The following is a 27,691-nucleotide window of genomic DNA, read 5'->3' on the forward strand; positions in this document are numbered from 1 at the left end:
CCTCTGCAATTTTTTTTACTTTTTTCCAGGATAAAATTCAGTCATCAGTTGCAAATAAATTTTATTATGGTTTACTGGTTCCAATAAATTTTTCCATCTTCAGAAATGTACAAAATTAGCGATATTATAAATCCTCAGACCTTGGCAATACATTTATGTGAACTGTAAAAAGAGAAACACACTCTCCCTCCTCCATCTGTGCTTGATATGGAAATTTTACATATAGCTGACAACTACTACAAAATGAACTTTTTAGAAGAGTTTGAAATATGAAAAAATATTCTCATTTAAATTCAAAAGATTTGTTGAATGATCAACTTGCATTAAAAAACACACTATTTCAATTGTGTATCACCTCTTATGAAATGTGAAACTTAGCTCATTCGTTTCATATGTTAGAACTCTGTCATATTTTTTCAAATGTATTATATGTAGCTTCTTTTTATATATATATATATATATATATATATATATATATAAGAGTAACACTCATTTCATAATAACTCCCACAGATGTGATGTCATTTTGATGTCGCACACAATATCAGCGACTGCATGATTGGGTATCAGCTATCAAATTATGTTAGCATTTGTTACGGGCCTCTCACAAGATTTCATGTGCGTGTACTGCAGATTTACAAAACCACGTCATTCTTGGAATGATTTATTAAAATTATTGCTATAATAAAATGTCATGTAATGACATAATGATTTATCAGCAGTTAATGCCTTCATATAAGAGTGCTATGAGAGGAGTGAGATGATCTCAACAATAATTTACAAATTAAGAATGAAACACAATTGCTTTACAATTTGCATTCTGCTGTTTCAGTATAACAGAGCAATGAAAATTTATCAGACACACTTTACCACTATCAGTATATGTTATTTAATATGCATCAACAATACCAGCCTTAAAGACAGAATATGATAACTAACATCAGAGTTAAAATTGTATGATTAAGTAATTAATGAATAACATTGTGGTTTCTGTAGTTGAAAGTTTTTGGTTTGCATTCCGTTACATGCAATTTTTTTTTCTGTGTTAGGATTGTTAACGAGTTCTGTTACTTTCTTGTGAATGTAATACAAGTATGGGATATTCCGTGTAAAGCAGGACACACTTACGATATTTAAAAGTTTAAAATCTTGTACTTTTTATAAATTTTTTGGAAAGGCTGGACTGTATGGCAACAATGGTTTGTGGTCCATTATTGCTTACCCTCATAATTTGTAGCCATTTTTATAATGCCATATGTGTTTCATCTGATAAGAGTGTGAATTATTAGAGACTTTGGACCTTCATTTTAACTAATTGGCAGGTAAGAATTAGCCCATCATTATTTATATTACTGTTACATATCCTAATGTATTGCATAAAGAGTATAAAACTGAAGTAAGTAAATTATAGGTTGGGGTAAATAATGTAATACAACAGCATGAACTTCATGTAACACGAGTCACTTTCATGTAATTAAGTTTTTATACCAATAGAGAGAGATTTGAGAACTTTATCTTGTTCAGTATTTTACTTCTTGGTGTGAATGTGTAACTAATATCACTGCTAAAAATTTCCCAATGTCAACCAATATTGTAAAACAGAAAATTAAATGTGTAATGTGAGTCATGTAATCTGAGTCACAGTTCTATTATTTTAAGATTAGAAGAATAGGATGGTGTTAGCAGCAGCAGAAAGACAGAGTAAGAGGAGGGACAAGTTAAAGAGTGAAGGAAAATATTAATAATTTAAGAAGCAGCATCTGGAAGAAGCTCAAAAAAGCCAGCAGAAGCAGTAACTAAAGTTTCTGCAGTTGAGTCAACATAAGCAAGGACTAATATTAGAAGAAAGAAGAGCTAAAAATAGGGAGAGAGTTAGAAGACATAGGCACCATAAAATGCAAGATCAGCAACCTAGTAAAGCATGTTTGTCACCATTTAAGTCACATAATCTGCATAGAGCCATGACTCGAGTGCTGCAATTGCTTACATTAGTAAGGTACTGTCAACTGTACCTGAAAGTGTGAGGCTACTTTCAGTTTGGCCAGATGGACCTGCCTCACAATTTAAAAACGAATATATTACTGCTGCTGTACCTCAGTTTCAGTCATTTCATAATGTTCTTCTCAGAACCAACCAACCAGACACCTAAGCCATAACATTCAAATTTTACAGTTCAAGATCGAAGGGCTCAGCCGATCTAAATCCCATGGTAAAGGAGTCGTAGATGGAATTGGTGCAGTTGCAGAATGGCTAGTGGGGAATGCAGTAAAAAAGTGAAAATTTGTAGTAGGTGATGCATCAACTTTTGCTCAGGCAGCCGCAAGTTCCACGACTATGCAGGTTTTTCAAGCCACAAGTACCATGACTAGGCAGGTTTTTCATGTGTTTATTGTTGAAATTCAAGGAATCAATGTGAAACTTAATCTGGCTCAAATGTTTTCTTCAGCACCATCATCACCAAACATTAAAAGCATTCATTTGTTTCACTACAAGAATTGAGTACTACAAACATATCTGCTGTCTCCAAAGAATTTTGCTGCTGCGGATCATCATACTGAAGAAACTATAGAAAGTGCGAAAATTGGAGACTGGTACAAAGTAGAATATGATGGTAAATTCAATCCCAGAGAAGTACGTGCAGTTTTGGAAATTCTTACTTAATCAGTGTGCTGGTCACTATTGGAAATGGCCTGTAAAATGTGATGAAATTTTAAAGAAAAATAATACACTTGGTGTTGTCAATGCAAGAGGATATTTTCAGTTCTCTGACTTTTAATTGAATTTAAAGTCCATTTTCCCAGGTGTCATGCTCTTATAATTTTTCATAGAGTTTGAAAAGTGAAATGTTAATGTTAAGTTGATCTTACTTGGCAATTGATGTCATATTTTCATTTCTCTGCTTGCAGGGAAAAAGTTTTTCCAACAAGAACTAGCAAGTAACATTGAGTCACGCACCTTTCTAAATATATCACAATATTTCTCATGGTATAAATATTTTTAGAAATCTGTAACTCTGTCACTTGAGTGCCAATGTAATATGCATTTTCTATGATAAAAACCTGATCCATACTCCTAATCGTTTGAGGACACTTTTGACCCAAAATGCACATTAGGAATAGGACGTCCCAAATTTGTAACAAGACTCACAATATAAATTACATTCTTGTTCTTTAATTTTAATTCTCTTCCCTGCTTAAACAACACTTCAAGATCTTTCCTTGAATAACATGATTTATAATGATGATTTGCAAAAGAAAATATGGGTTTATAGATTGGTAACAAATCAACATAATAAAACACTGATTTCAAAATGTAATGTGATTCACCATGGAATCTCCTGTATGTTGTTTACATTCAGTCTGATCTGAGGATAAAGAATGAAATAAGTATTTGGTGATTTATGAGTACGAGGTTAGGCAAGAAGCTAAGAGGGCAGCTTAAATTGCTGCAAGCGAAATGGGGAGCATTAGCATTCATATTCTTCCTTGTCACAAATATTTTGCCATTTATTTATGAATGTGCAGCATTCTCAGAGAGTGTGGTTAGGTGAGAACCTAGGAGGACAGCTCAAACTGCTGCAAGTGAATCAAGGCGCTGTAATATTCATATTGTTCTTTGTCGCAAAGTCAATGGCCGATGATGCGGTCGTCAATACTGCGCGCAACGTCAAAATGATGATACAGTTGTGGGGATTGTTGTGAAAAAGAGCATTACCCATATTTTTTTCACATGACTCAATTACTGTAAATTTCCATTCAGTGTTTAAAATAATCACGTACAGTCTGTACACTTCTGTATGTGCCATGGCATTATGCTTCTATGAAGAAGATATTGACATCTGCTAAAATATTTGTCGAAACTGCTAAAACATAATAAAATTTATTTGCAACTGATGACAGAATTTTATCCTGGAAAAATAATACTACAGGACTTGAAATTTTGCTGTGAAAGGAATTGCTCCAAGAATATTTACTTAAAATTGAAGAAAAGATGATTGAGAAACCAACATCTTAAATGTATTAATTATTTTGAATTCTGCATCGATTTTTTTGACACCTAAAATGATTGGAAATTGTTTTTGCCCTGCTAAAAAAGTTGTCTGCATTGACTTGACACAGCTGGAACATTACCACTGCTTCCAAAAATGTTTTGCCAAACAATACTTCAGTTTATCAACAGGCTGTACCATTTTCTTTTGACTCTTCTTGTTGCATGGTGCAGTACTATGGCATGGGGATTTTAGTGTGTACTGGGACTGTGAACATGCACCTCCAAATGAACAAAATATTAACTATGTAACTTTATTTTTTTGCAGTGCCAGTTAAAACTTAACGACTGCCTCATGTGCTTATGTGGTTTGCATCACACGTTCACCCTGTGAATTTAAGACTGCCTGATTACTTTATATGATCCAATGCATCTTGAAAGCCTTTAATATAATACTCAATTCTATTGCAAGTGGTACACGAATTGAATTATTTAGCTAAAAAAGCAACTTTATATTTAATATGCCTCATCACTGTTCAGTCTTGAATTTTTTCATTAGTGCTTGTTGCGTCATATATCCATTCTTCATTATCAATGGCAGATTTTAGATGTATTATTTTATAACAATAATTAATTAAGATGAATCAAACAATTTTTGTTTAAGAAATATCTGTACTCTTTGATGAAAGTTTCATAGTGAAAGGCAAATATTTTCACATATGCTGCAGCCCAGAGCAGTTATGGATTTTGAACCCAAAAAGAATTTTGAAGAAATTGGAAGCCGAGCAGCAACTGTCATCACAGCCTGGTTGCCGACTTGAAACGCCTCCAAAGCCAGATGGTAAAAATATGCACATACAGATAAAGTTAATTGTATATAATAACATTCAGTAGGCTTTAAATCTTATGATTCAGTGCTGTTCCTATAAATAATACATACAATGAAAAATTCACAATTTTCATCTGAAGAATGGGGTTTCTGGTAATGGGATGGTCTTAATTGTCATGTCTCTTTCAGTGCTATTGTGCACAGGGGACATTGTTAGTTGTTCACTTATGTGTAATTATTTATTTCTGTACTAATTTTATGAACTCAGACAGGTAGGACAAACTTCTGAGACACTTTTTTTCCAGATTATTGTCATAAAATCACACAAATTGACTGAGAATAACTAATGTTTGACATATCTTTGAGTAAAGGTGTTGCATCTCATAAATATTGAGTGTACAGTTGTGATATGACACAATTATATGTGCCACATGGTTGAGTAATTGAACCAGTGCTTTATTATTGTTCACAAGGAGACTTAAGTGCATTCAGTTTTCTTTCAGAGCTGTCAGCTTGGGTAAATAGCAGATAGTTAATCAGAAATACACATACTCCAGTACAACTCATTAACAATAATGAGCCCGTCCACAGGAATGCATTCTCATCATGGACACTGGTCAGTTCCGCCCTTTGTTCTGAAGAAAAATGGGTAACACTAACTTTCCAGTTCTTGCTCCATTTTTAGTAAGGATATCCCCCCTCTCCCTCTCAACAACTCCCCACCCTCCACCTGTCCACCATGTACGAGGGCATTTCGAAAAGTAAAGATACAATGGCTCGCAGTCCTTAAATAGAACACTTATTTAGAAAACATCTGTTACATCTTATTAACTGGATTATTTGTTATTTTTCGACATAATCACCCCCGTTATCCAAATATTTGTTAAGTCGGTGCACAAGCTTTTGTATCCCAGTCATAGAAGGTTGCCGCCTGTTGTTGGAACCACATTTCAACTTCATCTTTGATCTCTTCATCGTCGTGGAATGATTTTCCACCAAGATGTGAGTTCAGGTAATGGAAGATATGGAAGTTGGTGGGCACTAGGTCCGGGCTGTATGGTGGATGGTCCAATACGTCCCATTTGAATTGTTTGAGTAGTGCATTGGTTACGAGCGCTGTGTGAGGCCAAGCATTGTCATGAAGCAAGCGGACTCCACTTGTCAGCATTCCCCTGTGTGTGTGTGTGTGTGTGTGTGTGTGTGTGTGTGTGTTTTAATTGCCCTACAAAGACGTTTCAAAGTCTGGCAATATGCAGCAGCATTAATTGTCATTCCAGGAGGCATAAATTCCAACAGAAGAATGCCTTGTCTGTCCCAAAAAAACAGAAGCCATGATTTTCTTCACTGAAATCGACGTTTTGCATTTCTTGGCTTTTGGTGAATTCGAATGGCGCCATTGCATTGATTGTTGCTTGGATTCACGTGTATGGTGATAAACCCACATCTCGTCACCTGTCACAATGTGATCAAGGAACTCATCACCTGCTTCAGCATAGCGTGTAAGGAAGTCAAGTGCAAAGCCCATCCTTTTCTTTTTGTATTCTTCCGTTAACAGTTTTAGAACCCAGTGCGCACACAATTTCCGGTACCCTAACTTGACAGTCACAACATCATATAGAGTTGTCATTGACACGTCCGGTATGATCTGATGCAATTCTTTGAATGTGAGACGTTTATTCGTACGAATTGCTTCCTCCATTCTCCGAAGAAGGGCATCAGAGATCACAGATGGCTGACCTGTTCTTTGTTCGTCATGAACATCGGTCCTGCCTTCAGAGAAATGACGACACCATTTCGTTACATTTTGTCGAATCATAATGTTCCCATAAACAGAAACAATTTCTTTGTGAATATCCGCTGGTCGCTGACCTTTTGCATGAAGGAAACGTATGACGGAGCGCACTTCGCATTTGGTGGGATTCTGAATCGGCGCAGCCATTTTAAACACGACCTACTCCAACCAGGGTCAACGTTCAACTGCCGAACAACCGCAAGGAGAAAGCCAACGGTTCAAGGTTAACACCAGTGTTGCCAACTTGCTCACCAAAACTCTTCTGTTCCTTTGGCATACGGTGTATATTTACTTTCCGAAATACCCTCGTATAAGGCATTTAGCTTTCCATTCTTACTAACTCTTGCACAATTTTTTTTTCAGTAATCTTTGTCTTGCTTATTACCTTATCTTGCACGTTTAAGCTCTCTGGTTTTTCAAGTCTCATCCAGTACAGTATCCAACAATTAGTCTTTCCTTCGCATCCCGTTTCAACAAGTTTCTCTGACCTGTCCAGTCACTGCTGTTACGAGAAATTTATGTTGCTACGGAAATACAGTTGGCCAATCAGTGGCCAAATATTTCAGTAAATTATTGCTATTACTTGTCAAGATTTGGGTTTCACCTGTCCCTTCCTTACTTTAAAATATTTACTGAAATGGCTCACTAAAAATTAGCAGTGGTACATACAACTCTTTTTGCTCTTCTCATTCTAGGAGCTTCTTAGATATGTGGATAACAGTGAATAAGCTGCTGGGTTCACATATGGGGGTGGTGGTGGGGGGGTTCAGAAGAGCGAGGAATAAAGATGTTCAGGCTACAAGTTCCTGGTTATTGACTATGGCTCATTGATGGTGTGTAAGCAGCAAGTGTCTTGTCAGCTGAGGTCATATCCCCAAGCACCTTTAAATGTAATTATATTTCTTGCGCAATCCATTCCTCCACATCATCATGCGCCTCAAACAACACCTGCATCAGGGCGAACTCACTGGTATCCTGTTCCTGCCCTGTTCCCTTGCTGCCTCTCCATCCTAGCCCTTAACCTCACCTCCCTTTTCCTACCCCTACACCTTCCTCTCCCGTCCTCCTTTTTCATTTCACCTGTTCTGTTCATTTCTATTCATTAAAACCTGGAACAATGTAGCCATGTGTATGTATATGTGTGTAAGTAATTAGCTTTTTCAGGTGAGAGCGTATCGGGACAGGACTGTTGGATTTGTTATGATACTGATCGCCGAGATGCTGGCCCTCTGATACAGCCTTGCGACTGTCGTGGAGATGTCAGCACAGTACATCACGACTGCTTAAGGCGCTGGCTGGTTGAGGTAAACAGCTGTACTCATAATCATCTGTTTTATTCACTACTATTAGCTCCCTATATTTGTAGCTTTTGTTGTAGTTGGTGATAATTCACTTTTTACTATATTCCTATTTTAAAGCTGTTGTCAGAGTCGTCTGTGTTTACAAAATATTTATAAAATATTGACACAGGTGATGTAAGATCGCATACCATCCTTATGTACTTTGTCTTGCCAAGGTGGTTTTTGCTGTCAGAAAGGAAAAAATCTGGAACACTTCTGGAAAGGTGGTGTGACATTGTTCAGCACAGCCATGGATAGTCATTATGGATGTTCATAGAACAGAATTTAAGCAATCACACTCGTGTATGTGTTGATTTCTTTTTTAGAAGGTTTGTAAAAACACATGTCAAAAATCTTAGTTGTTCCTCTTTAATATTGACATATTCTACATCAGTGATTTTTGCAATGGGATATAAATAGGGTCAGGTTCAAATTTTACTTTCAAAAGTTGAAATCTTAGTTAACTTGTAAGGTAATATCTGTGAATAAAATGGTGAGAGTCTTCATCTTTAAATATAAGAAGACAGTGAGACACTAACAGATCTAGATCAATCTGTAAATAAATCAGTCTTCTGTCACGAATAGAGCAACTTCTTCATTTTAGGAGGATCCCTAATACTGACTATATTTCTATAAACATATATAAAGTATAGTGATGCAAATATGGGTAATGTTCCCTAGTTGTATTCCTGCAGATTGTGTCCTCCTGTACCTGAGTTGCAGTCACTCTGCAGAATAATTTAAAAGTGTACATGATGATTAGTTCTTACTTTGTGTATATCAGTTCAACATCCCTATTTATCAGTTTTATCAAAAGGAAACTTCATTTGAGGAAACTATAAAATTACAGACAGACAGAATGCCTGATCATTACCTCCATTCAGGAAGCGAATTTCCAGCACTGCTGGTATATAAAAGTAAAGATACTACTCCTCACTTTTGGAAATGATTAGTTCCTTCCTCATGTAGGAAACAGGAACGGGTTGGGGGAGGTTAGAATGAGCTGCAGATCGTTCAGACTCCAGGATGAAAGGGACCCACCTGTTGTGGAGAAGTAGTTGGAAAACCTTTAACCAGGCTGATATTTTGTTCGGACCTCACTGGATATTAGTGCAATTTTTACTCTGTAGGATTTCCTAACAGACATCTGCATCATTTGCAAAAACACTGATATTGCAATTAATGCTTCATAATAAGTAATTAATTGTAACATGAACAGTGTGCCTTGGGGCTCTCAATATATTACTTTGGCTGTAGATGACTCTCCATCCTTAATCTAATGTTTCATACTGATGGGAAACTTTTAATGTAGTCACAAACCTTTGTAGATATCCCACTGGAACATGTTTTCTTTAGCAGACATTGATGTCATACTGAATCAAAATAGTGTTGGACGTCAGTAACTAGACTAATGGGAGATCTGTGTACAAGTAATGCCTGTGAAGTAATTCTAATGGAATGCCAAAACATCTGAGCACCTACTGCCATGTTAATGCTCTTCAATAATATTTGCAGAAAACTCATATAGGATGTTGACATACAGTACCGAACTTTATACAAAGAACATTCAGTGGGATGTTCAGAAACTCTTAACACTGTAGTGTAAGTTTGTAATCAGGGAGTTAAAGTTGGATATACTTTTTTTTTTCAGAGTTCTGTCAATTCAGACTCCTTGAAATGTAAAGTATGTGGTGCAGCATATCAAGTGGAGCGAGGAAGCCGCCTTGACTGGCAGCACGGATTCACCACAAAGCACTGGCTGCAGACAGCTGCCACAGTGACCTGTATGTGCCTGTCTGCAGCAGGAGCCTGGGTCACCATCCAGTTGTTTGAAGACTCTGCTATACGGATGCTTGCTGCTGGAGCTGCACTGCTCGTACAGTATGCGTGCGTCAGGTCTGTAGTGTTGAATGGTCACATAAAGTAAATCAGATGACTTTGTGTTCTCATTTTCAGACTAAAAACATTACTGATAGGTATTAGCTGAAGGTGAAAAATTTAACTGTATTTAAAAATGTTCAGGACAGGTATGTATGTAGGTCAAAGTAACAACTTAAAACAAATGGTCATAGGTAAAGTTGCCAATGTTGAGAAAATTTCTTCAGCTTATGAATTTTTAATGCAAGAGTAAACATACGCGTAATGCTTTTGAATGACAGAGAGAAAAATTAGAATTGATAGAAATTACGCCATGTGGAGGGCATGGGGAGCAATAAGACGACACACACTTGAATTTATGGGACACTCCACTATTTGTATATCCTTATCTTTCTCCTTTGTTGCTGCTCACCTGTGCCACCCATATAGCATTACTTTGCAATTGAAAATCTAGTAATGCAAGTAGAGGGGAGACGACAGTCAAATTACGGATCTTTCTCAGAATGTACAAACTTATTGCCTTTCTAATTTGTGATATTTATAACACATTGGAAAAATCTCACCTTGCAGCTTCCTCTTAAAAATGAGCTAACATTAGGTGATTGAGTACTTGAATAGCTGTGTATCAGAATTTGTAAATATCAGTATACTGTGATGATTTTTGTGATATGTGCATTAGGCCATGGGCCAGGCCACAAAAATATGCCTTGAATTTCAGTGTAATGCCCATGCAACAAAAGTCATCAAAGATATAAATATCAGCCATGAAACCAAGATTGTGTAATAGTGTCCTCGTAGCTTACCCATTTTCTCTGCGCAGTTAGCCTCAGTTGCAATGCCTTCATCAAAACTGGCTGAAATGTTGTTGGTGGGAAAATTTATTGTCAGTAATATAGTGCACCCTACAAATTGGAGTTCACACTCTTTAGTTGTGCCTGTATGCTATATAAACTACTGTATATGACCAGTTTTGGTCTCTTCTACTTTAATTATGTGCCGATAAATGAGAGTAAACACATACTACACTCTATTGATGTCCTATCATTTGTTAGAGTGCAGTAACCTAACCATAATGTAATCGGTCACAATTGTTCACATGTGACAAGTAAATTATTAACACAATCACTGTACAAATCATTCATTACTCCATTCTTCCAAATAGATAATCATATCAGAATGAATAAAATATACACAGTATCAGTTTTTGGGGGGGGGGGGGGTGGAAAAAAATACTGTTAATGATGTAGCTCCATTGTCACAGTTGGTGCTAATCATTATTGAAGTTTAACACAGCCCGTGAGAATAATTACACATTCACAGTCCAGTTAATAATTTAAAACAGTCACTACATAATTGAACAATCTCCCAGACGTGAAATTTAGATGACAAATGGTACATTTTTCGGTTTGTAATCTGTACTAAATCGAGTGTAGTACACTTCCCCATAGTGGCGGAAACAGATGTAGTTCCATTCAGAACTCATTACAGACTGAAATGGCTTCCACATTCTCCTTTTATGTTTGCAATAATCAAAACTGAATTTATATACTGTTGTTTGCCAGATTTTAACAAATTACAATTAAGTATTTACATTTCTGTATAACTGAATAAAGGATGGAGATTAATTTAGACATGAACTCTCAGATGTGCTAATAATTCCTGTTGAATTTTCCTGATTAGTTTGCACAAATACGTGATTTTATTGGGTTGGTGCACACGTTCATAGTGTTTTTCCAGTAGGTTTATTAAACAGAACAGATACACATAATAGAGATTTTAGTCACCAATAATATATACTCTTTCACTATTTACAACAGTCTGCCAACACTGTGGTAACTTTTCAAATCCATGACTAGAAATCATGTGGTTTTGAGGCGAGGAGCTCATCAAGTCATGTTTGAAGTGCATTTTCATCCAGAAAGGAAGTTCGTTGGGGGTTGTTCAGTAGAGCAGAAAAGGTGAAAATCTGAGGATACAAGATCAGATGAATGAGGTGGGCTGTGAATAACATTCCAACCCTACTCCTGCATAGTGATTTTTGTCAGTCTAGCAGAATGTGGGCGGTCATTATTGTGGAGTAGCATCACTTCATGCAGTCTTCCAGTTTGTTGTTCTTGAACTCTGTGTGCAAGATGTTTCAGTTGTTGACAGTAAATGCCAGCAGTGTTGGTTTCACCTTGGAGAAGCAATTAGTACACTACACTGTCACCGTTCCACCTGATGCATAACATTATCTTTCACGGATGCATGCAGCTCGATGTACGGGGAGTAGCTGCTTTGTTTGGGCTCAACCGTGCCTTTCTTTTCCTAATGTTAGTGTAAAGATTCGATTTCTCACTACGAGCGATGATACAGGATAGGAATGGTCGGTGTTCTTCATGAACCAATTGATGACGAACAAACAGAGGTGCACATATGGTCACCCTCTGATTTTTGTGTTTTTGGCTTAGAGCGTGCGGTACCCGTACACCCGAATTTTGAACCTTTCCCATTGCATGCAAATGTCACACAAAAATGGAATAATCAGAGTTAATTACATCTGCCAGTTTTCAAGTACACTGATGTGGGTCATTGTGAATTAATGCGTTCAAACAATCTTCATCAAACCCTGGTGGTCTGCCTGAATGTGGAGTGTCAAAATGATACTCCTTAAAACGAGAAAATTGTTTTCTTGCCATTCTTTGTCCAGTGGCACGTGTCGACAATAGTCTGGCCGTAGATATATCGTATCACAGTTTCCAGTCATCTGTGGTGACACCTCAGGTTCTTTCCTGGATGATGTTTGGTTGGCCACTGCTGCTATCACCATGCATTGATCTCAGTGGGTGTCTGTGCTGTGTGGATGTCCAGAACCTGGTGAATGGCTGTGGGGATGTTCCACAGACCACTGCTGAAACCAGCAGTGCCCTTTTGATATATTGTGCCCAACATGTGGTGCATGCCATCAGTATGCCCATTCAGCTTACTGCAGGCCCATAATGATTAAGCTGTTGAACAGGAGTATGTACTCAACAGTGGAGCATTGTTGTACATTAGAATGAATGCTGCACACAGTGTTACTATCTAAACTCAGCACAGTTACTGCCTGCAGAGTCAAAACAGACGGTACACAAAGTTCTGCTGCACAAAATTCTCCGGTACACGTTTGTGACCAACACTCCAGGAAGAAGAGATATTGTGGATAAATGTTTAGCCACAGCCTATAGGGTTCATTAGACTGTGGCGAAGCGATTTCTCCCCAGTATCCTTCCTTCCACGAGTACTAGTCCCACAAGGTATGCAGCAAAACTTCTGTGAAGTTTGGAAGCTTGGAGAAGTAGTACTGGCAGAAGTAGGGCTACGAGGATGGGTTGTGCTTTGTGTTTGCATAGCTTAGTTGGCAGAGCACTTGGCCACATAGGCAGAGGTCCCTGGTTTGAGGTGTGGTCTTGACAAAGTTTTAATCTGCCAGAAAGTTTCAAATCAGAGCTCACTCTGCCACAGAGTAAAAATTCATTCTCAAACTATAACGAATCTGAATCTAATTTAAGAGTGCCGAATCAGACACACTACCTACTCTCAACAGGGAATGCAATCACGAAAGCAGCACTACAAGGGACACTCCCGTAGCTAACTCAGCACTCAGTAACTTTGTCAGTGACAGATAAACTGCTCATTGCAAGAACTTACCCCTGAGGACTGACAAGTTACTACCTCCTCAGATGCAATGTTTTGTCATAGCACACCAGCAACACTGCTTTCCTACACTCTCATATGTCACTTCCTGGCAGATTAAAACTGTGCCGGACCGAGCCTCGAACTCGGGACCTTTGCCTTTCGCGGGCAAGTGCTCTACCAGTTCGCAGGAGAGCTTCTGTAAAGTTTTGGAAGGTAGGAGGTACTGGCAGAAGTAAAGCTGTGAGGACGGGGTGTGAGTCGTGCTTGGGTAGCTCAGTTGGTAGAGCACTTGCCCGCGAAAGGCAAAGGTCCCGAGTTCAAGTCTCAGTCCGGCACACAGTTTTAATCTGCCAGGAAGTTTCATATCAGCGTACACTCCGCTGCAGAGTGAAAATCTCATTCTACTCCCATATGTCGGTTGTAAAAGTTATTTCAGTGGGACTATACACATCAAATTTGTCTGCCCTCCTGTTGTCCCTGATTAGTCACATACTTTTTTATATTTCTTATTTCATCGGTGTTGAGAACCTGTTCGCACACAGAATAATGTGGCCAGTAGGTAGACAATCGGCAGGGCAAGTGTGGGGAGAACGGTAGAGTTGTGTGTTGCATGGAGGCACTGTGGGGGAAACACCAAGTGCTGGTGGAAAATTTGTAAGTTTTAGAGAAGCATCTTAAGTAGTGAATTTTGAACAAAATCTAAATTTCTCTTGTTTCACCAGCTGCGACATAGTCATGAATATGAACGATGATCCAGTACTGTCAAATGTTTTTTATTCCAGTCTTTGATCACAATAGCAATTATTTTGACGATGACCGGTTTCAGTCTGTAATGACCATCCTCAGATCTACAATACAAAAATATATACACCTCGTGGGCGGTGTGTCTTTCAACACATTACAGCTTAACGTATCACAACATACTATCATACAACCAGGAAAATGTACAGATAAAATTTGGTCTGGCCATACAATCTATGAATAGGTAAGACATAATCTGTTACAGGATTAGAGCGACGAATGTATGGAAGTAAGGCAAATGCCTACTGTTCCCAACATAAATCATCAAGCAAGGCTAGGTATAAATATGTGAGGCATTAATTGGTTATCGTAGTATGTTATCAAACAAAGCAAAGTAGGCGTTGGGCACAAAATCGCTTTGTCCATTGAGTACTTTAGTGGGCTAATGCTTTTTGATCTTGTAAACCTCCAACTCCTCCAACAAGTCGAGAGCACAACCCTTCTCTGCCCTGTGTAGAATACGCATACAACTCTCAATATTGCCTACAGTGTGGCCAGTTTCTGCCAGATGCATCCCCAGTGCAGTTTTGTTACGTGCTTGCAAATGCTGCCTGAATCTTATTTTAAAAGAACGGCCAGTTTTATCAATATAAAATTTGTCACAACTACTACAAACGATTTTGTAAACCCCAGAACCATCAAACTTATCAGAATCATTACTCAGATTATGTATTGCACGGAGTTTCAGAGTGTTGTTAACTTGTAAACCACTTCTAACATTATATTTACTCAAACACTTTTCTATTTGTTGGAACATTTTTTTGTCCTATTGTAGGGGCGCATAACATCATTTGCTGAGAAACCATTGGCTACTGCAGTTTGCAGAACTTAGTATATTAAGTTCTTGGCATATTTCATTGTTGGCCAATGGTAATCGAAAAAGTCGGTGGATCATAGAGGTAAAAAAGGCCCTTTTATGTCATGGCGGATGGCTTGAACTGGCTCGTATAATGGTATCTGTACATGTAGGTTTTCTGAAAATTGAAAATTTTGTTATCAACCTTCTTAATAGTAGGGTCTAAACAGTTAAGGGAGCTTGCTTCTTCTATTTCTGTAGTAAATGCTATGTTTTGGTGCATGCTGCCTATGGCTTGAGCAGATGCGGCAATCTCATTCTCGTCCCCCTCTAACAGTAACAAGATGTCATCGACACAACGTTTATAATATATAGTCTTGTCTTTCAGTCATGGAAACATAGCAAAGAACTTACATTCTAAGTCGTTCATAAAAATGTCTGCTAACGTACCAGTCAAACTGTTAACCATCCCAAGACCATCTTTTTGTTGATACATTTTGCCATTGAAGGTAAAATAGTTGTAAGTTAATGCAAATTCTAAAAGTTCTATTAATTCTGTGTATTCTGCATTACTAATCTTGTTATGAGTTAGTAGATTACGTTTAATGATCTGAATCGTTTCCTTTCTCTGGAATAAAAAACATTTGACAGTATTTGATCACTGTTCATATTCGCGACTATGTCGCAGCTGGTGAAACTAGTGCCATGTCTGGCTTACGACAGAGTCAAACGCTCTGTAAACTGAAGCAGAAAATCAGTCCTGAGGTAATGAATATTAGATTCAATAAGAAGTGTCTTGCAGCAGGTATCACACCGAATTATGCGAAAGTGAACATTAAACAATGGTCAGCCCTCGCCTTGTCAATTGAAGCCAAAAGTGAGAGGAACTGGATTAGGGCCCAATTGCGTGAATCATATAAACATAAAGACTTGCTAAGTAAAGAAGCTTTTGATTTACATTTGCAATTAAGTAACGAACTATCAAGTACTAAATTTCAGTTTGTTTGGCAAGAAATTTCTAACAGAGTAAGGATTAATGTTGAAAGAATAGAAAAGAGGTGCATACCAAAAAGTTGGGCGTATTGCAAAAGCGTCAGAAGGCTAATGTTGTAAAAAATAAGCCTGGCGTAGGAGAACATTGCTTTTATGATAGAGTAGCTAAATTGACAAATATTGAATTGAATGGGGATGAAAATACTCTGCTGAATAAACGTTTACAACATAATGTCACTCCAAATCCTAATAATCTGACCATTACAAGAGTCATAGTTGAAACTAAAATGGCGTGTGAAGCAGCTAAGATGACAAAACTAGAAGTTGCGGACACAGCTTTAAAGTTAATAAAGCCTTTAAAGTTAATAAAGTGTTAACCAGTCAGTGTAACTCTTCTAATGCCGTCTGTTAGCAGACATTTTTATGAACGACTTAGAATGTAAGTCCTTTGCTATGTTTCCATGACTGAAAGACAAGACTATATAGTATAAATGTTATGTCGATGACATCTTGTTGCTGTTAGAGGGGGATGAGAATGGGGTTACTGCATTTGCTCAAGCCATAGGCAGCATGCACCAAAAAATAGCGTTTACTACAGAAATAGAAGAAGCGGGCTCCATTAACTATTCAGACATTACTATTAAGAAAGTTGATAACAGACATAAATTTTCGATTTTCAGAAAGCCTACATGTACAGATACTATTATTGGAGCCAGTTCATGTCATCCGCCATGATATAAAAGGGCCTTTTTCACCTCTATGATCCACCGACTTTTTCGATTACCATTGGCCAACAATGAAATACGCCAAGAACTTAATATACTAAGTTCTGCAAACTACAGTAGCCAATGGTTTCTCAGCAAATGATGTTCTGCGCCCCTACAATAGGACAAAAAAACAGAAAGTAGGCAGACCCGTAATCATCTAGAAAAAAGAAATAATAAAGAAAACCTGAAAACTATTCCAATGAAATTTTACAGAAAAATGTTCCAACAAATAGAAAAGTGTTTGAGTAAATCTAATGTTAGATGTGGTTTACAAGTTAACAACACTCTGAAACTCCGTGCAATACATAATTTGAGTAATGATTCTGATAAGTTTGATGGTTCTGGGGTTTACAAGATCGTTTGTAGTAGTTGTGACAAATTTTATATCAGTAAAACTGGCCGTTCTTTTAAAATAAGATTCAGGGAGCATTTGCAGGCACATAACAAAACTGCACTGGGGATGCATCTGGCAGAAACTGGCCACACTGTAGGCAATATTGAGAGTTGTATGCGTATTCTACACAGGGCAGAGAAGGGTTGCGCTCTCAACTTGTTGGAGGAGTTGGAGGTTTACAAGACCAAAAAGCATGAGCCCACTAAAGTACTCAATGAACAAAGCGATTTTGTGCCCAACGCCTACTTCGCTTTGTTTGATAACATACTACGATAACCAATTAATGCTCCACGTATTTATACCTAGCCTTGCTTGATGATTTATGTTGAGAACAGTAGGCATTTGCCATACTTACATACATTTGCCGCTCTAATCCTACCTATGTACCTATTCATAGTTTGTATGGCCAGACTATATAATTTTATTTATTGACTGTTAATACGTTGTATAAACGTTTTCTGTGGGAGACATATCATGATGTATGAAAAGCCTTCTAGTGGTTAAGTTCTTACAATCAGTGCACGCATACATAACATCCTGGTGGCCGACCCAACAGAGGGCGCTGATCATTGATCTGTCTTTTCTTCAGTTGTCATATAGACATTTTATCTTTCATAGGTAATTTATAGGTTGCTACAGGCAGCGTATTACGTATATTTATTTTTGACCATAAATTCACTATAAAAGTGTCAGACGTATTATCTTTATATGTTTCCTTGTAATAATTTTATATGGGTAACTGTATTCGTCTTTTACTGTGTCACAATTGGTTTCTATAATACTTATCAATATTTAAAAGTCTGATACATGCTTTTTATCTAACGTGTTTTCATCAGATTATGTTCCTTACGTAAATGACACAGTAGCAACATCTGTGTAGGATGCAGGCAAACAGATTTCTGGTAGCTACTGTACTTCAGTAGCCAGTTGCAAAAATGACTGTGTGGACGATGTGGCCTATTCTACACCTTGTTTTAGATCTATGTGACGATGCTGTGCTGAGTATATTTATATGTTTTGACAATGCCATTATGGCCTTATCACATTAGGACATGGTGTAGAGCAGGTACGTTTTACCAAATTTTATCTGTACATTTCCCTGGTTGTATGATAGTATATTGTGATACATTATGCTGTAATGCATTGAAAGACACACTGCCAACTAGGTGTATATATTTTTGTATTGTAGATCTGAGGATGGTCATTACGGACTGAAACCGGCCATCGTCAAAAGAATTTATATTGTGACCAAAGACTGGAATAAAAAACATTAAACATTTCTCTTGTTGCCATGTTAAAATTTGCTTCTTTTGCTAAATCACTGCAGAGTTTACATAATGCCACTTCACTAACATATTATGCAGACACAACTGCCAGAGAAATCTGAAACCATGGTTTATTAAGTAAGTAAAGCAGGAAAAGTAAGGTCAATAACTTATGAAAAAGCACAGCCTCAGTACAAAAATACCCGTGTAATGTCTTCTCTTATGTTGTCCCAAACCCCGTAGCGTTTCTCAATCCACTAACTATCGATGGCCCTTAAAAAATTATGTTCTTTAAAAAAAAAAACTGTAGTTAATGGAATAGTGCAATAATCATGCACCAACAGGTACAATTGTGCAGGTACATTGTCATGATGCAAGAGCCATGAATTGTCTTGCCACATTTCAAGCCATTTCCTTCTCACATTCTCGTGCAGGCGTCACAACACGTCCCATTGGTACCATCGATTAACAATTTGTCCTTGTGGCAAGAATTCATGATGAACTAATCCTTCAGAGTCAAAGAAAACTATCAGCATGGCTTTGACATTTCACCTGACCTGTCGAGCTTTTTTAGGTCTTGGAGAACTTTTCCCAACCCATTGTGAAGATTGGATATTAGTCTCAACATCATAATTGTAGATCCTTGTCTCATCACCAGCTATGATTCTCTTAAGGAACATCTTGTTCTCATTTGCACGATCCAAAAGCTCTTCTGAGTTTGCTGGGCAAAGGTCTTTCTGGTCTAGATTCGTGAGCCGTGGGATGAACTTGGCAGCAATGTGATGCATTCCAAGATGCTGTGTTAGGATTTATGCATTTCAAGATGTTGTGTCAGGATTTCATGACATGATCCAACTGAAATGTTACATTCTTCTCAATCTCTTGGACAGTCAGTCTTCAATTGGCACATTGACGTGAGCGTCGTTGGTAGATGTCAAAGGGTGTCCTGAATGAGGGTCATCTTTAACTTACATCCAGCCCTTTTTAAACCATGTGAACTGTTCTTAACACCAAGTATGGCTTAAACACTCATAACCGTAGGCTTCCTGCATCATGTGGTGTGTCTCTGTAAATGTTTTCTTGATTTTCATGCAAAATTTAATGCATACATGTTGCTCCTCTAACTCTACCATCTCGAAATTCACAAACTGTGCGACACATCATTCTACTCAATATAGCACTGAACAATAACTTACAGACCTATAACAATGAAACTTCCAGCAGTTACACATTAAGCACAGGCTGTGCAGGGATTCCAACCGCATTTCACTCCAACACACCATTGGTGCGAAATTATGAATGTTCTGTAATTCTTTGTATAGACCTCATATGAGGAATGTTGTAAACATTCATTAGGTCTTTATCACTGGTGCACACGGTTGCAAATGAGTGCAGTACATCAGATCGATTTTGTTGAGATTGGTGATAGACAGAGACCTCCACCCAAGTCTGAAGAAGAATTCAATGTCTTCGCTAAATTTCATACTCAGTATCATATTATGTAATATACACCAAATGCAAAATCATAGTGACCCCCTGTTTTTCAACGCAAAATTTTTCAAATTTCATGCAGTGTCTTACTGAAATGCAAATATCACAGCAACTATGACAATTAATGAAATGGTAGCCATGTCATGATGAAGCTGATATTTAAGTTATAAGTATTGCAAAAATGAAGTTTTCTACTGAATAGTTTCTGTAACATCATTTGAGAAAAATTTCAGGGCATGCACCTTGATTCTGTCATCACAGCATATCGCTGATTGGCCAAAAGTAGGCAAACAGTATCAGCGTCCTCTTCCAAACTGATGAATTCGCCCAGGATTTTGGACAAAAATTGGTCGCTGTGCATCAGTCACTGTATCCTGTGCAGATTCTAGCTGTTGATTCATGGTGGTAGATACTGTGCAAGAATAGTGTCCTTTTTGGATAAGCATCCCAAGTGGAGTTCGTGTTTAATCCATAAATAGTTAAGTTGTCTACAGCATTTCCTGTCTTTTGCCATATTAAGGAACCTGTATATCTGGAAAGCTTCTCTCCCCCTCCATTTGTTTTTGTTGTATGTTTGCTGCTATCTTTTGACTGGAAGTTGATTGTAATTGAAACCGAATTTGTATCAGATTTGTGTTGCTCTCTCTGTGGCTAATTTTTTGTCTCTTGCCATTGTGCAAATATCAGAACATTAATGATGAATCAGAGTCTAGGTACCTTGTTTGTTAATCAGTTCTAGCACATTGTTTTTGACTATTCATTAGATAGGGCTTAAATTGGCTTTGTGTTTCTTTTTTTTAAGTTTTTAATTTCCTTTTTTTCTTTTTGTACAGATTCCTTGGGTTGAATACAGTCGTGGCGTATCAACGTGCAAAGGTATCAGCACTAAACATCATGGGAGGACATGTGTCTACAATCAGTGAGACTGTAGCTGTTGATATACCCAATCGTGATAGAGAGAGACAACAAGCCAGTATATGAGAAACGAACACAGGTGAGCAGGCTTGTGCCTCCTATGACAATATGTAATATGTAATGTGCGAGATATATCACCACACTGCCTTCTTTGAAGTGAACACTATCAGAAGCTTATTGTAAAAGATCATTACAGAAATAGCGATCCTGAATTACCTTGTGAATTTAATTAAGTTGTTAAGAAGTTCTCAATACCTTTAATTAGCTTACAGAAACAGAACACAATTTCTGACACAGATTTCGTGTAAAAGTGATATTTTATTATTAAAAAATAATCGTTGAGGTTTAACATTTTAAATTTAGAGTACTGAAAAAACTGCAACTGAATATTGCTCTTTTACCTTTAGTATGCTCTGCAGTGCAGAATAGGGAGATTAAATGGATGTTACCGTTGGTTAACCCTCACAGCCATGAGAGACAACATATTTTTACATTATTTTGTCTTTGCAAGGTGCAGAAGTAAATTTCAAATGAGATTTTGATGACCAGCATTTATTATAAATAACATGAAATATGAAAATTCGTGCCAGATTAAAACTGTGTCTGGACTGGGATCTGAACCTGGGACCTATTCCTTTTGCAGGAAAGTGCTCTATGACTCATAATCCACACTCACAGCTTATTTCTGCCAGTACCTCTTCTCTTACCTTCCAGGCTTAAAAAAAGATTTGAATCCTTTTTGGGACTAGCACCCCTGAAAGAAAAGAGGACAGGTCACGAGTCATGCTTGGTTGGCTCAATCGTTGGAGTACTTGTCCATGAAAGGTGAAGACCCACATTAGAGTCCAGCTCTGGTACACAGTTTTAATCTGGCAGAAAGTTTCATATCACCACTTGCTCAGCTGCAGAGTGAATATTCATTCTGAATGTAGCACTTCATTAGAAGAAGCCCATATAACTAGAATAATTACTTCCTCCACAAAAGATATGAATTTTACAATCTCCCTTGCAAATTTTCTTTCTGTGAGTGGTAAAAAGAAATTTAGTGCTCCAGAAACATTTTGTGTGCTTTATGTCTTTGTCTTTACCGTGTATATCCTGAATGAATTTGACACACATTTGCATCAGTATTCCCAGAATTCATTATCTGTTATCTTGTACATGTATGTTCACAAATTAGATCACCTGTAATGCCCAGAAATGTGGATAGGCCTCTTGAAGACACAATATTTAATATCATGGCAAGAGATGTATAGCATGACATTTACTGTAATACGGTATGTAATTTTTTGATTTGTACTGCATCTCGTGCTGTTGTTAGGTGGAACAGTAGAATATATGAATAAAACGTAAGTTGTATAAAGCATAATCTGTTTCCTGAACAGCCTGTAGTGTACTTCACTTCAAATGTCCAGGCTGATATGAAAACAAGTGGTTTTGATGGGCTTTATTTTTTGCGGTTTTATCTTCGAAAATGTCTCCTGCAGTCAGCAATGAAAAGTCAGAATTGTTTTATGTATCTACTGTTGGCTCTCAGCCTAGAAAATTTAACTGAAGTATGAGGAGCTTTGTCTCATACGTTGAAACGTCTGCAGTTCAACAGTTAATCAGCTAGAGATCACTGATCTAGACATGGGAAAACACATTCGAGAATATACTGCATTCATGATGGAGATCTTAAAACATGTCAGGGTAACTGACGACTGGAATTAAGTATTTCGAGATCTCGCAAAAATATTTCAGAGAAATTGCTAAAATAGTCATTGTGAAAGTCTCTCTGTCTATCAAGTATATGATCACCCAATCTTATTTTCTGAATATATTTCTAGATGCTTTAGAAAATCTAATGTCAGTAATTTACTTATGCTCAAAGGAATTAAACATTTTTCTCTCTACATATAGCAACTATTTCTGCCAGGCGATACCTAAATATTGTATGCTTACTTATAAGCTTTAATGGTGCTGAGTTTTATTTTAATTTTATTATGAATATTGTGTATAGCAACTTTTTTAACTTGTTTGAGCAGTCATTTGCTCGTATGGTTTTGATAGCGTTTATTTCTTCTAGTAGTATGTGTTGTTTTAATGGTAAAGCATGTAACCTAATATAACTACTACATGTTTGTGAGAGTTTTGGTGATACAATGATTTGGCTACTGTAAAGTCTGTGGCTGTCGGTTTCCTGCCAAATCTGAAGTCATGTTGTCATTTTTCATTAGTGTCTACTAGATCCAAAGATCAGTGTAAGAGTTCACTTCAGATGCTGCATGGAGCTTCTTCCTTTTTGTGGAGTGAAACTGATTTTAGTAGTCGTCCAATTTTTGTGTTTAATGTGTGTTTCACCAACACATCTTTCACAATAAACTCTAGGGTGCTTAATAATGATGTCAGTTATTTTACAAGAAAAAAAATCAAATAAACATCGATCTGGAAGCACATACTTTCTGAGACCAGAACGCTTGGTCATAAAGAACCCCCAATGTGACTTCCACTCCCATCTTCTACCCTATGGCATAAGGAATTGCGCACCCTTTGAAGTAGGCATGGTGGTGGTTATTATTATTGTTATTCATCCTGACATACATTGAAGAACTATCCTGTAGGATCTGCACATTGTTGTCTGGAATGGTGTAGGCTAGTTGCTTCAAGTGTGCCCTTAAACAAAAATCTATGGAATTTATAGGTCTAAGCAATGATGAGGCCAAGGTATCAAGTTTGAAAGGCAATTCTGATCATTAGAGTTGATACTAAAATTATGAATAATTGTTTTTCAATATACAGGGTGAGTCACCTAACATTACCGCTGGATATATTTCTTAAACCACATCAAATACTGACGAATCGATTCCACAGACCGAACGTGAGGAGACGGGCTAGTGCAGGGCTTAACAACTGGCCGGTTTTGAGCGCGAGTACTCACGTCTGCTCAGGCCTGTGCTCGCGAGCAGGTGCAAGGTCGTGCAGTAGGGAGGGAGGGGAAATGCGCGCGCACGTTTGAATAGGGCCGCAGCGTGCCTATTGAATTCGCGCCGACTGTGTAACGTTTAAAGTACTACGATCAGCTCTAACAGTCACTTCGCTGGTTAAGAATCATGTCAAGTCGCCGTTGTGTAACCCCAACCATGCTTTCGCAGTTGAACCCCCACTGGGAGGAATTGTATATGTTTACAGAAAAAGATGGTGTTGCAAAATGTTTAGAATGTCACAAAACGCTGAATTCTTTTAGGAAATTTAATTTGCAGCGACATTATATGTCGTACCACGCGAAAGACTACGGAAGAGGAAAATGTGATGGACCAGATCGTGCACGGGAAGTTATTAAACTTAAAAGGAAGCTATCCGAAGAAGATGTGGACGACGAAGAAAAATCAACTGAGGCAGCTCTCAGAGTGAGCTACAAAATTGCTTTGCTTTTAGCAAAATCCCTGCGCCCTTTCACCGATGGCGATTTAATAAAAGAATGTTTGGTAGTTTCAGCGGAACATTTGTGTCCATCTCAAGTTGAACCGTTTCGGATTGTGCCATTATCCAACATGACCATTATGCGTCGCATACAGGACATGGCAGACGATGTCCATAGCCATCTTGCAAATATCTGTAAAGATTTTATGGCGTATTCTCTAGCTCTGGACGAAAGTGTTGATATCACTGAAACGGCGCAGCTTGCCATATTTGTTAGAGGTGTTAATAGAGATCTTCAGGTGAGGGAGGAGCTCCTCGATGTAGTAGCCATGAAGAACACTACAACCGGAGGTGATATTTTAAGTAGTGTTGAAGAAAGTGTTGAAAATATAGGATTGTCGTGGAATTCTTTAGTTTCAGTGTCTACAGACGGTGCACCAGCGATGACAGGGAACAAATCAGGTTTCGTTGCGCTGTTGAAGGAGAAAATGCAAAAACTGACCGTGCCGAATAAAATAAGGGGTGTTCAGTGTGTGATCCACCAGGAAAACTTATGTGCAAAGAGTATCACTCTAAAAAATGTGATGAGTGTTGTTGTTCGTACAACCAATTATATAAGGAAGCATGGGCTACAACACAGGCAATTTAAAAGCTTTCTTGAGGATGTAGAAAGCCAGTATGGTAGCCTGCCTTATTACAGCGAGGTCCGCTGAGTTAGTCGTGGCGAATTATTAAATCGATTTTTTTCCCGAATAGATGAGATAAATATGTTCATGGAAATAAATAACATGTGTGTTCCTGAATTGAAAGAGCGTTCATGGAACTGTGATCTCGCGTCCTTAGCAGATTTAACTAGCCATCTGAATGCTTTGAACATTTCACTACAAGGTAAGGATCTGCTAATTACTCATTTCATAGATCGAATATTCGCTTTTAAAATGAAATTTACACTTTGGGTGAGTCAGCTGGAAACAGGAAATCTAGCTCATTTTCCTAAATTATCATCCATGCAAGATGTTCACAAAAACTGTGAACGTTATTCACATAGTTTAGTTGCCTATAAGGAAGAATTTGATCAACGCTTTCAAGATCTGACAGCACTAGACAGTGATTTTGATCTGTTCTCCTCCCCATATTCAGCGAATATTGAAGAGATTCGTCCTGAGCTGCAACTAGAAATTATTGACCTGCAGTGTGACAGAGAATACAGAGACAAATTTCAGAACAAGAAAAACATTTTGGAATTCTACAGACACTTCCCTCAGGATAGATTTCCTCGTTTGCACAAACTGGCGGCTACAATAATATCAATGTTCGGTTCCACGTATGTTTGTGAACAACTGTTCTCTGCAATGAAATGTAACAAGACGCGCCTGAGAAACGCATTGTCTGATCGAAATTTAAACTGCTCGCTGCGCCTACAATGCGCAAGAACATTACTTCGAACATAGACGCAATTGTAAAGGGCAAAAAGTACAAGCTAACCGATAATCCCACACTTCAGTGACACCTTTTATTGTGTAACAGTTCACAAATTAATACAAATGCAGATGCATACACTAAGTAAAATTATGTGGCACGTGTACATTCTCCTTTATTTGTTTCATTTGTCGCAGTAATAATTCGTGAGTGATATCCCTGCGGGTGGCCGCAGATTTACATTGACTGGCAGCAGCCGTTGTGTGCCCCACGTGACTCTCCCCACTCTCCGCTCTAGTCCGGTAGTGGGGGTAGCGTGCTCGCGCCTTGCTGCTCACAGCTTGCTCCGCGAGCACGTATGTTGTGAAGCCCTGGGCTAGTGTAATTGGTTAATACAAAAAAATGCACGGAAGTATGTTTTTTAACACAAACCTACATTTTTTTTAATGGAACCCCGTTAGTTTTGTTAGCACATCTGAACATATAAACAAATACGTAATCAGTGCCGTTTGTTGCATTGTAAAATGTTAATTACATCCAGAGATATTGTAACCTAAAGTTGACGCTTGAATGTGGTGGCCATCATTTGCTGCACACAATTGCAATCTCTGGCGTAATGAATGTCGTACATGCTGCAGTACATCTGGTGTAATGTCGCCGCAGGCTGCCACAATACATTGTTTCATATCCTGTGGGGTTGTAGGCACATCACGGTACACATTCTCCTTTAACGTACCCCACAGAAAGAAGTCCAGAGTTGTAAGATCTGGAGAACGGGCTGGCCAATTTATGCGTCCTCCACGTCCTATGAAATGCCCGTTGAACATCCTGTCAAGGGTCAGCCTAGTGTTAATTGCGGAATGTGCAGGTGCACCATCATGCTGATACCACATACATCGACGTGTTTCCAGTCGGACAAGGCAGATCATTATGTAGAAATGCGATGTATGTTGCAGCTGTTTGGGCCCCCGCAATGAAGTGAGGACCAATGAGGTGGTCGCCAATGATTCCGCACCATACATTTACAGTCCACGGTCGCTGTCGCTCTACTTGTCTGATCCAGCAAGGATTGTCCACGGACCAGTAATGCATGTTCCGTAGATTCACTGCCCCGTGGTTTGTGAAACCCGCTTCATTGGTAAACAGGTAGAACTGCAACCCATTCTCTGTTAATGCCCATTGACAGAATTGCAGTCGATGATTAAAGTCATCACCATGTAATTGCTGATGTAGCAACACATGAAACGGTTAAAAGCGGTGATGATGCAGTATGCGCATGACACTACTTTGACTCAGTCCACCGGCTTTCGCAATGTCCCTTGTACTCGTGTGGGTTCATGGCAACAGCAGCTAACACACCAACTGCACCCACTTCTCCTGTGACGGGCCTGTTACGGACCCATTTGCGTGCTACGACCATACCTGTTGCATACAGTTGGCGGTAGATGTTTTGCAATGTGTGGCACGTTGGATGCTCTCTGTCCGGGTACCGTTCTGCATACACCCTGCAGGCTTCAGCTGCATTTCGTCGACACTCGCCATAGATGAGTATCATCTCCGCCTTTTCAGAGTTCGAATACACCATGGTCACAGTTCCTACAACACTACACTATCACAGACGTCTGGTAACACGGTGTACTACAGTTGGTCTGCGTGCGGAGACGAATGCAGAATAACAATAGCAGCAAGCGCTACATGCGGACACTGCGACAGCTAGACCAAACCACAACAGTGCACTACAGCCACACTCGTAAACACGGTCGTCATCGTAAACATGTCCCTGCAGATGCTGCTCGCCGACCGTGGCCCGTGTTTGTTACAACACGCAACTGAACGTCGGAGGTTTCAAGCGTCAACTTTAGGTTACAATATCTCCGGGTGTAATTAACATTTTACAATGCAACAAACGGCACTGATTATGTATTTGTTTATATGTTCAGATGTGCTAACAAAACTAATGTGGTTC

General features: G+C 38.4%; 1 protein-coding gene across 5 annotated transcripts in view; it reads left to right on the forward strand.

Annotated features, from left to right (window-relative positions):
- Positions 1–27,691, forward strand: part of LOC126194815 (uncharacterized) — a 363,667-nt gene that overhangs the window by 318,246 nt on the left and 17,730 nt on the right. For all 5 annotated transcript variants that reach the window (XM_049933141.1, XM_049933142.1, XM_049933138.1 and 2 more), the window contains 4 exons: positions 4,715–4,827; positions 7,772–7,911; positions 9,599–9,843; positions 20,823–20,983. In XM_049933141.1, coding sequence (XP_049789098.1) covers positions 4,715–4,827; positions 7,772–7,911; positions 9,599–9,843; positions 20,823–20,970 — 646 coding nt within the window. In that variant the 3' untranslated portion in view covers positions 20,971–20,983. The remainder of the gene's footprint in view (positions 1–4,714; positions 4,828–7,771; positions 7,912–9,598; positions 9,844–20,822; positions 20,984–27,691) is intronic.

This window comes from Schistocerca nitens, chromosome 7 (genome assembly GCF_023898315.1).
Source record: "Schistocerca nitens isolate TAMUIC-IGC-003100 chromosome 7, iqSchNite1.1, whole genome shotgun sequence".
NCBI classification, from domain to species: Eukaryota; Metazoa; Arthropoda; class Insecta; order Orthoptera; family Acrididae; genus Schistocerca; species Schistocerca nitens.